At 43.5% G+C, this 10,288-nt stretch overlaps 2 protein-coding genes across 2 annotated transcripts; one reads left to right on the top strand and one right to left on the bottom strand.

The window, feature by feature from the left end:
• Nucleotides 1–25: 25 nt before the first annotated feature.
• Nucleotides 26–10,288, bottom strand: LOC118409609 (T-complex protein 1 subunit alpha-like). The gene is made up of 12 exons (XM_035810750.1): nt 10,112–10,288; nt 4,034–4,119; nt 3,815–3,943; nt 3,485–3,582; nt 3,212–3,322; nt 2,870–3,054; nt 2,447–2,573; nt 1,803–1,978; nt 1,458–1,581; nt 1,036–1,228; nt 765–928; nt 26–521 (listed from the first exon to the last, which is right to left on the bottom strand). Exons 1-12 carry the CDS (start codon nt 10,170–10,172, stop codon nt 311–313), a joined length of 1,665 nt encoding a protein of 554 aa, XP_035666643.1. The 5' UTR covers nt 10,173–10,288; the 3' UTR covers nt 26–310.
• LOC118409612 (PH domain-containing protein DDB_G0287875-like) lies at nt 6,580–8,113 on the top strand. The gene is made up of 2 exons (XM_035810759.1): nt 6,580–7,431; nt 7,643–8,113. The coding sequence occupies exons 1-2, from the start codon at nt 6,658–6,660 to the stop codon at nt 7,736–7,738; spliced, it is 870 nt and encodes a 289-aa protein (XP_035666652.1). The 5' UTR covers nt 6,580–6,657; the 3' UTR covers nt 7,739–8,113.

The raw sequence follows: 10,288 nt of genomic DNA, 5'->3' as shown, positions 1-10,288 counted from the left end.
ATGGAAACTGATGACTCGGACAGAGTAACTTTACGGCCACTGCATTTATTAATAATACAACACAAATTCTTGTTGTCACACATTATCATCAATATTTCTGACATGAAATAAATTTCTTGCAACTGATGGTACTTAATTTGGTGCAGTGCTCTTGATTCACCATAGTATATATTTCATTCAATGCCTTATTCTGGAAATTTAAAGGGGATGGACAAAGGAGGATTGACAAACTAGCTACAGTGTACTTCAAATGCAAAAACACATAAAACACAAGGAAATGCACAAATAGCCTAACAATTCCATAATTAAATTAACCCTCCAGTGCTCCTGATTCGTAAGCCTGTTGATATCCTCCTCCCTCCTTCTCCTCCTTCAACAGCTTGATCATGTCATCGATCCGCAAGATTGTGATGGCCGCCTCCGTGGCAAACTTCAGACACTTGATCTTGCACATGGCTGGCTCGAAGACTCCTGCCTTCTTGTTGTCTCGAATGGTGCCCTCATACAGGTCTAGACCAACCCTGAAGTAGGACAGGGGACAGTAAAGAACAAAGTTTAGCTAGTTTATTAGACATACTTTGTCAGTATAGTGAAAGACTAAAAAAGTTCCAATGTATTTACAACTGACAGACATACAACAGATATATGTAGCCTAATGCAGAAGTAGCTGCTAAAGATAGTACTAAAGATGCTTAAAAGAATTCTAGGAAAATAAGAAATATTCTCTAACATTTCTCAAGTCAATGAAATTGATGCTGACTGACCATTTGAGGTTACTGCGTTCTGTGTTGATCTGTGATGTGTTATGGTAGGCCCGCAGTTTGGCCACCAGTTCGGTGGAGTCCTGAGCTGCGTTCACTGCCAACGTCTTTGGAATCACCAACAGAGAGCGGGCAAACTCCGCAATAGCTAACTGTTCCCGAGAACCCTGCAAAACGGAGGAAAACTTCCTTAGACTACAGTTTCTGTGGGAGATTCCATTTTTCATACATCAAGATGGTGGAAAATACAAAACAATATATCTGAGATACTGACCAGAGAAGTAGCAAAGTTTTCCAGGTAGATGGACAGAGCTGCTTCTACTGCACCACCCCCAGGTACGATGGTCTTAGACTCCAGCACACGCTTGACCACACACAGCGCGTCGTGTACAGACCTCTCCATCTCATCACAGTAGAAGTCATTGGCACCTCTCAAGATGATAGAGCTGGCTGAACGAGCCTTGGGCCTACACAGAGAGATCACAGCTAAATCACTTCATGCCACAAAAACAAAGATTTTTCTTAAGTGAACTGATACACCATGTACAACAAATATCTCAATGACACAGTGTACGAGTTTGAACTGACACCCCTTTGGAACACTATGACAAAAGGTTGGTTCCCTTGTCAAAGACTCAAATTGGTGCCAGCAGCCTTTATCACTTAAAATGTTAGATAAAAAAGTTGTTCTCTCACCCCTTGATAAGAATGAGCTCATCATCAGAGATCCTCTCCTGCACCACCTCATCAGCACCACCCAGAAGGGAGGCGTCGAACGACTCTTCTCCTTCCAGATTGGCCAGGCTGCTTACAAGGGTGGCTGGGAGAAAAGAACCAAGAGGACATTAGCCAAATCTACAGCTGCTTGTAAGGGTGGCTAGAAAAACACAGACAATCAGCCTTCCCATTGTAATTTTGACTGACAGCAAAGACACAGATATGTATAACATCAGCTCTTGCATACACATGGTACTTGTAAGTTGTAACACACATGAAGGGTTCACAAACTTCACAATAGGGATGGATCAAATCAACATCTACCTCCAGTTGCCTTGGCGATCCTCTTGAGGTCCGACTTCTTGCAGCGCCTCACAGCCATGGCATCCTTCTCCATGAAGTACTTGAGACACAGGTCATCGATGCCCCCTGTGGTCAGCACCACGTTTGCACCTGTGGCCAGGATCTTCTCCACTCTCTCCTTGGTGATGTCAGACTCCCTGTTTGGGGATAGAAGAAACAAACACTTAAGTATTATAAATCTTCTCATGGCTGGCAGTTGTCAACTAGATGTACATAGCTTACCTAGCCATTAAGACTTTGGGGTGTGAAACATCCTCAATGTGTTAAGGAATGACTACATTTAAACAGCTCCAGTGTACTTTTTATGTTACATTTGCATTATACAGTTTGACTTTTTAAAATATATCTTGCAATACCTTGTATGTTGAAGGATATCTATTTATCAATTTATTGCTAAATTGAAGAGCACTTCAATCTTGTACCCTTCTATCTGCTATGTTTTTGTTCAATATATGTTGTCTGATTCTTAACTCTTCTCTCGTGACTTCAATGAAAATCAGCCAGACGGCTGATTCAATTTCCTCAAAAACAAAGGCTCAAGCAAACAAATAAACTTATTACATGTACACATCTGTGAGTGTTCAGAACTATCAGTGGACACTGACCTTTGACGAATGGCATCTAGTTTCTCAGGGTCGTTGATAAGTACATGGACACCCAACTTCATCTTGGCCTTCTGGAGGCTGAAGTCCAGGCAAGCCACCTTTGCATTGGTCACTTTCTTTGGCATGCCTGCAGCATCACAACAAGGATAACTTATGAACCAGATATCAGACTATATTGGTATTAATATGTGTTCAATGTCTTAAAATGGTTTAAAATCACAAAGCCCCCCAAAACAATGAATCATACTAATAAGACAGCTGAAGAGTCAGCACACAGCAGTAAAGAAGGCAATCAGAGATGGCAGACTTCACAATCAGAGCCCATATCATAGTCACCCTTTACTGCTTTGTGGTCAAAAGCACAGACAGACACACAAACAGACAGACTGACAACAATTGGGAGTAAAGGAAATAGTTACTTACCAACTTGGGCAGCAATAGTGCAGTTGAGAGCATAACCATTGACGAGGATGCTCTCCCTAGCACTGCGGCCGTGGGCCTTCAGTACGTTCACTGCTTTAATGGGGATTTTCACTCCCCCCTTCCCATCACTCATCTTCACTGCATTGGCTGCCTCCACAACCATGTTGGAAAAAAATTCAGAATCACTGATGACACATTAAGGAATACTACTCATCAATGGGGAAAAGGGCACCACAATGCACTCTGACTCTAAAATAGATGCAAATATTTTGTTTCACTTGTGGACATGATCATCTAAGAATAAAATCATTCTTTGACTGTTTGCTTGTTGTGAAAGGATACGCTCCAATCAGTTTTGAAGACATGGATGTCTTGGCTGCGTTGATGATACACTCCCTCCCCAGCTCGTCTGTGTTGATGGTCAGGTGGTCCTGGATGTATTTCACTGCTTCCCTGGGGTTACACATTGTCATTATTACCACAGACTGACAGAGTAATGAATTCCAGTCAAGTCACAACTACATTTGTACCTTGAAATAAAATACCAACTTGAAAAGACTGGTTCAGGGTGTTGCAGCATTTAGTAAAGCTAATGTCCAATCCTTCACTACTTACTTGCAGGCCAGTCTGTATCCACTGATGATGGAGGTGGGGTGGATCTTCTGACGTACCAGCTCCTCAGCATTCTTCAGTAGCTCAGCTGCGATGATCACCTGGAATAGAGCCCCAATTTGTTAACTCTCAATGGCTTCTAGCTATGTTGTGAAAATCTAGAACTCAACTAATACTTATGATTCACTAATACAAAAATGATAGCAGGAGACATTCTCCCCACCATGAATTGTTTGAGATGTAGACACCATAGATGATGTGTGTGTCCTTGTGTGTGTGTGAATGTGTATGTCCCTGTGCATGAAAGCGGTGCAGGGAGAAGGGAACACTCACCACAGAAGTGGTTCCGTCCCCGACCTCCTGGTCCTGTAAGTCTGCCAGCTCACACAGAACCTTGGCAGCCGGGTGCTCCACCTCCAGAAGCTTCAGGATGGTCGCACCATCATTGGTCACTGTCACGTCCTGGGGAGGGGGGAACCATTTGTGTCACAGTTTACACACAATTCAACTCTCACATCATGACTTTACACCTAGTACATGTAAGTTACTTACCCCAACATCATCTACCAGCATCTTGTCCAGACCCACTGGTCCCAGAGAGCTCTTCACAATGTTAGCTATGGACGTCGCAGCCATAACTGAAAGAAGAAGAAGGTGTTCTAAATATCTACGGGACATACTAGAAATTCATGGGTTTATGCCTTCCTGTCACATATTAATAAATCATAAATCATAAAATACTAATTTCAGGTGTTTAGTTTGAATTGTCCAAAATCAGAGTAAATACCCCCACCAGATATATTTGAAGCTGTGATGACAGGAGTATCTTTATACGGTGCCTTTGTCACAGTCATTTTTGCGTGTGGAGGTTGTGTAGATTAATTATTTCTTTGTCAGTCTCGGAGGTAACGTTAACGGGAGGGGGCCATACTTAGACAGGGGTCCAAAGTCCGACATGGTTTTTAAAATTGCTGTAACTTTATTATGCTTGACAGCATGTACACGACAAAAACAAATATTGATGGCCCTAGTCTTCCTTTAGTAAAATACTGATGCATAGAGTGTACCGAACATGATACATCAAGCAGCTAGCAATTGAAGATATTTTTATGATAATGACGCTGTTCGCATAGGTTGACGAGAGAACGTATCGAGACCGTGGCCTTCATATCTGTTGAATTATTCAGTCTAAGATGTGAGATATGACAGATTGCCACCGCATGTAGAAAGGTTGTTTATTAAACTTGCCAAGAAACAAACCTGTGTCTTGTCTGAGTCTTTGAACTTGGTTAATTGAGGCTACAATGTCACGCTACTTGTGTACACACCACCGCTCCTCCGCCATCTTGAGAATCACGTGTTCGAAGTCATGTGATCATCGAACGCAACCCAACACTACCAGCACTACCAGCACCACACCGCCTGAGATTGCAGTTTAGCGCTCTTCCGCATGAAGTCGCGGTAGGTATATACAACTCTGACGTTTCAGCGTATGTAAGTTATACTTTGATAGCAAAAGATGCGATTGTAGTATGAGAATATCCAAATAGAAGTTAGGTATGAATGTGTGTACCTTCGAATGCTTAAATTGAATTCGAACACGGCAAGGTTAAAGCAAACAAACGCTTATATCCGCCCATATTTGGATAAATATAAGTAGTGTTGATGACATATCGTGATTTTTCGTCGTGCTGAACATATGATATGAAACTCCCATACATACAAACAAACAAACAAACAAAGAAACGAAACTTTTTTTCTTCAATGTTTGATGATGGGTGTGGAAGGGGGGATCTAAATTACTGCTGTCGTTCATAGTCGATATCGATTCAATCTCTTTATTAGATGGCATCTGGGGCCAAAAGGAAACGCCAACAGTACCATCAGGCTGACATGGAGGCTGCTCTGGAGGCAGCAAACAATGGCGCCTCTGTCTACAGCCTGGCCAAAAAGTTTGGAATTCCGCGAACAACCCTGATTGGTCGCATAAAAGGTCACCATGGAGAGGTGCAAGGAAGACCGTCAGTCTTGACACCCGAGGACGAGGAGGCCCTTGTCGGCTACGCCAAGTACATGTCCGACAGGGGCTTCCCTCTCACCGTAAGGGTCACAAAGGCCCTTGCGCAACAAATTGAGATTAAAAGAGCTAAGGGCCGCGGAGAGTCACCGAGGTTTAAGGAGGCTGGGCCGGGCAAGAAGTGGTGGCGAGGCTTCAAGCGTCGCCATCCCGACATCAGCCTCCGGTCCCCTGACCAGCTAGACAAGGAGAGGGCGCTCATGGCCACCCCAGGAGTGATCTTCGAATATTTCTTGATGCTTGAAGACAAACTAACAGAGGCGAATGCCAAAAACAAAAACCCACATGTAATCTATAACGCTGACGAAACAGGCGTGGATCTTTCAGCGAAAATATCTAAGGTTATAGTACCCCGCGGAGAGAAGAGGTCTCCTTCACGGAGAGTTGGAAGCCGAGACCACGTGTCGGCACTGGTGTGTGTGTCAGCGGCAGGGCAGACGGTGCCACCAATGATAGTCTTTAGCAAAGGCTTTCCGGGAGGCGCCTACACAGAGGGTGGACCCGCAAATGCCATTTACGGGTTCTCCGATTCGGGTTTTATCGACGAGTTTCTCTTCGAAAGGTGGTTTACGAAATATTCCTATCTCACTGCCACAAAGAGCGCCCAATTGTTTTGATCGTTGACCAGCATTATTCTCACTTCACACTTAAAGTCCTAGAAGCCGCCGTTGCCAACAACGTGGTCATCCTCGGTCTCCCACCACACTGTACACACTTTCTACAGCCCCTGGATGTCGGCATCTTCGCACCGCTCAAGTCGAAGTGGGCCCTCACCCTAGAAGTAATGCAGGCTGCGAACCCGCATTTTCAGGTCACAAAACGGAATTTTGCGAAGATATTCAATACTGTATACGACCATACAGTCACTCCATCATTGATAAAATCGTCTTTCCAAAAGAGTGGCATATTCCCACTGAATGAAGACGCAATTGACGACCGTTGGGTTAAGATGTCGGCGATCCCTGGAGAGAAGTTTTCTTCTGCCACTCCTCCACCACATCCCTCGACTTCTGTCACTCCATCATTGATAAAATCGTCTTTCCAAAAGAGTGGCATATTCCCACTGAATGAAGACGCAATTGACGACCGTTGGGTTAAGATGTCGGCGATCCCTGGAGAGAAGTTTTCTTCTGCCACTCCTCCACCACATCCCTCGACTTCTGCCTCTGCCACTCCTCCACCACAGCCGTCGACTTCTACCTCTGCCACTCCTCCACCACAGCCGTCGACTTCTGCCTCTGCCACTCCTCCATCACAGCCGTCGACTTCTGCCTCTGCCACTCCTCCACCACAGCCGTCGACTTCTGCCTCTGCCACTCCTCCACCACATCCGTCGACTTCTGCCTCTGCCACTCCTCCACCACATCCCTCGACTTCTGCCTCTGCCACTTCCATTTCTTGCCCAACCTGTCTTACACCCTGCACAACATGCCAGCCGCTCCTGAGTCCGCTGATACAACGTCTTGTACCACCAGAGTTACAAGACATTCTCCTCCCCGTCACAACACCCAAGTCGTCTGGCCGCAAATCAAGGAAAAGGCTCACGGGAAGGGTTCTGACTCATGACGAAATTATAACTGAAATCAGACAAAAGGAAACAGAGAAGAAAGAAAAAGAGGAACGCAAAGAGAAACGAAAGACTGAGCTCAACAAAAAGCGAGAAGAGAAAAAACAGAAAGAGTTAGAAAAAACGCGAAAGAAGGAAGAGAGACAAGCTGAAGCTAAAAGGAAATTGGAAGAGAAGGAAGCCAGAAAGAGAAAGAGAGAAGAGGGCAAGCTACAGGCACAAAAGAAGAAGAGGCGGGAGAATGGAGAGGAGAAGGAGAATCAACGGCAGCCTGTCGATGATCCTGGCTCATCCAGTAAAACAGTGGTAGGTAAACGGACTAATGCCGCATTTAGCATTTAAGCACATGTTATGGTTTGAATGAATACCGTTTGCACTCAAAACAGATATGAAACATAAAATCACGGTTATCTAGTCGACTCAATTACATATAATTTCAATATAATGTTTGATTTTGTTGTATTCTACAACTATTCAAATAAACTCAATGACGCTTACATTTTGCTGTTGTTTACAGACACAGTCCAGACAGCGGAAGCCTCCGACATGGCTGTCACTATACTATGAAACAGGCGATGACGATGTGGAAGTCCAGGAAGATCTCGAGAGCTAGGCACAGTTTAGAGCCTATTCGAAGTCACCGAGAGTGATAATATTTGAAATAACTTTGAAAATTTGAAAGAACTATTTTGAGGAAAAGAATATTTCAGTCACGAGAGTTCTAAATTGTTCAAACAATATTGGATGGAAAAATTGGAAAAGTACTGGTAAAATTATCTCTTTATTTAGAACAATTTTCAAACATCTATGTGGGTTTTTTTCCTTGTTGGAAAATGCGTCATTTTCCCCTCCATAACAACTTTTATTGACCCTTAAACCAAGCTTCTAAGCTGGGTCATTTGTTTGGGTCTTGTATCTTTAGATTAGTTACTTATCAAGGTTCACAGTTAGATTGTTACAAAGATTTCCAAAAGACGACATGAGATTCAATTCAACATCCTCTTGATGTGCCGTTGTTTTCGTTGTTTGGCAACTGGTTGAAAGGCCTAAGGACTTAAAATGATCCTCGCTAAAATTATTCATCAGAACTTAAGATATTCTCGTTGATATTCCTATAATAGGAAGAAGATTGACCACGTACGGGAATCAACACAATAGGTACCTACTGGCTACAAATATACCCGATATCATTGTTATTATTATCATTATATAAACCTATAGACGCCGGGAAGGTGTTCATCTTCGTGCATCACTTTCCTTCATGCAAATAAATGCATTTACCAACTGTAGATAGAAACAACGTGTTGTCACTGTTTTTATTATTCGCTACTTCAAATGACACGAAAACCAGTTACTGAGTAATTTGGCAACGTCGCCATGATGGGCAGCTCCTCAGTATTAACGCCAATTACAGGCACTACAGTGTGACGTGGAAATCATTGAATGTGTTCACTCGCTGATTATAGAATATCTATTTATATAGAATATCTGACAACAAATAAGAAGTCGATACTGTATGAACGTCCGGACGTCGAAACTTTCAGGGTGTTCGATGAAATAATAACCTGATTTAATCGCGATTCTTAGGCCCTTCCTACATTGCCGCGGGGAGGAACCTACACGCTCCGGATAGCGGAGTTTGCGTTACACAGACTAATGAAATAAATGTCGTCAAAATTACGTAAGTTGATGCTTTGTGCAAAACAATTTTTGTGTATGAAATCTAATCGCTTGCAGTGTGCGACAAAATTCCCAGGGTGCTGTAGCCTTAGGCTCTTCAAGTGACCCTTTGACCTGCAAATATCACTTACATCCTTTCCGTGTTGGGCCTGGCGCTTCAGCAGTTGGTCGTGAATTTCCGGATGATAAATTGCATTGTTACAGATCCACTAAAAGGCTATGCTCTGAGAGATATAAAGCATATGCGATTAATGTTCAAGTAGAACCACAGAACGGGTTTCGCTCGAGCAATCTCCCCTGGGCCGGGATCACGTGGATCGTGTTTACGTGCAGACAAAATGGCGTGAGGACCGGCCGGCGGTGTCGACTGTGAAATCTAGTTGCGTTAACACCTTGATGTAAGTCTGTGCTGGCTGACAGTGAACATTTAAGGAGCCGTATACGTAGTTCTGTTGATAGAAATCATGGACAAGTATTAAATAGCTGTTTGATACCTGGCCATAATGTTCTGGAAGAAATGTGTTTGAAATCCCCTTGTTTTATTTCATCTCTCCGCATTGGAGCAAGTCGTGCAATGTAAGAAAAAGTACATGTTTGCGACAGACAAACAGTATTGTGAACTTTTAGTCTAATTTTTTAGTACATGAAATAACTTCTTATACCCCGAAAAGGCTTAAAGGTTATTATGTCGAACTTTGGACCCCCTTTTTGTGCTGGAACGTTCCACTAGAATGTAAGTCAAATACGTACGGTACGTTAAGTGCGCTCCCAAACCGCAGCGCGGATCGTTATCATTAAATGAAACCTGTATCCATGTAGCTTTAATCACGGTTATACGACTACCAATCGATTAAAATTTAGTTCTGATGGGTAGCGGGTCAGATGTACAATAAAAAATGCATGTACACAACACGTAGAACACATGTCGAAGTATGGCCCCCTCCCGTTACCTCAACGTTACATAGACCGTTGCTAAGGGAATAAAATCTAATCTTACACAAAAAGAACCACCATACATCTTTATATAACAACATTATGTGGTTGGGGACTAGTTCTTTTTAAGACCCAACTTCTACATCATGGCCACGCATACAATGTGCTTAATTTCGGTAGGAAATTTTGTTCACCACAACTGCACAAGGGAGGGGGGGAAGAATGTTCCAGAAACACGTGCTGTAAAGACCGCTCACTAGATGTCATTTTTCCACATGGAACCTTGATATAACGGTCCCAACTGACCACCAGGGGAATGTTAACATATTTTTGTTTCTTAGTGACCCGGTAAAGTTGAGGATTGAGTCCTTACCGTTCTGTGTGCGGATGTTATCTCCAGTGGAGCGCTCTCCCATCACAGTTAGGGCCGACATCTTGGCTAGTTTTCCTGACAGCCACTGGCCCAGAATGCAATGCACCGGGTCTTGAAACGCCGCCTGGCGTCGGTAGTGAGAATAGCAGCTAAGAGCCTTTGCCACAACCAAGGACG

This window comes from Branchiostoma floridae, chromosome 2 (genome assembly GCF_000003815.2).
Source record: "Branchiostoma floridae strain S238N-H82 chromosome 2, Bfl_VNyyK, whole genome shotgun sequence".
NCBI classification, from domain to species: Eukaryota; Metazoa; Chordata; class Leptocardii; order Amphioxiformes; family Branchiostomatidae; genus Branchiostoma; species Branchiostoma floridae.
This window is presented reverse-complemented; position numbering and strand designations above follow the sequence as displayed.

Coding starts and splice junctions, on each gene's coding strand:
- LOC118409612 (XM_035810759.1), top strand. CDS start 6,658: ATGTCGGCGATCCCTGGAGAGAAGTTTTCTTCTGCCACTCCTCCACCA. Junction 7,432..7,642: donor GCTCATCCAGTAAAACAGTG/GTAGGTAAACGG, acceptor TGTTGTTTACAG/ACACAGTCCAGACAGCGGAA.
- LOC118409609 (XM_035810750.1), bottom strand. CDS start 10,172: ATGTCGGCCCTAACTGTGATGGGAGAGCGCTCCACTGGAGATAACATC. Junction 3,583..3,814: donor GGGACGGAACCACTTCTGTG/GTGAGTGTTCCC, acceptor GCTCTATTCCAG/GTGATCATCGCAGCTGAGCT. Junction 522..764: donor GAACGCAGTAACCTCAAATG/GTCAGTCAGCAT, acceptor GTCCTACTTCAG/GGTTGGTCTAGACCTGTATG.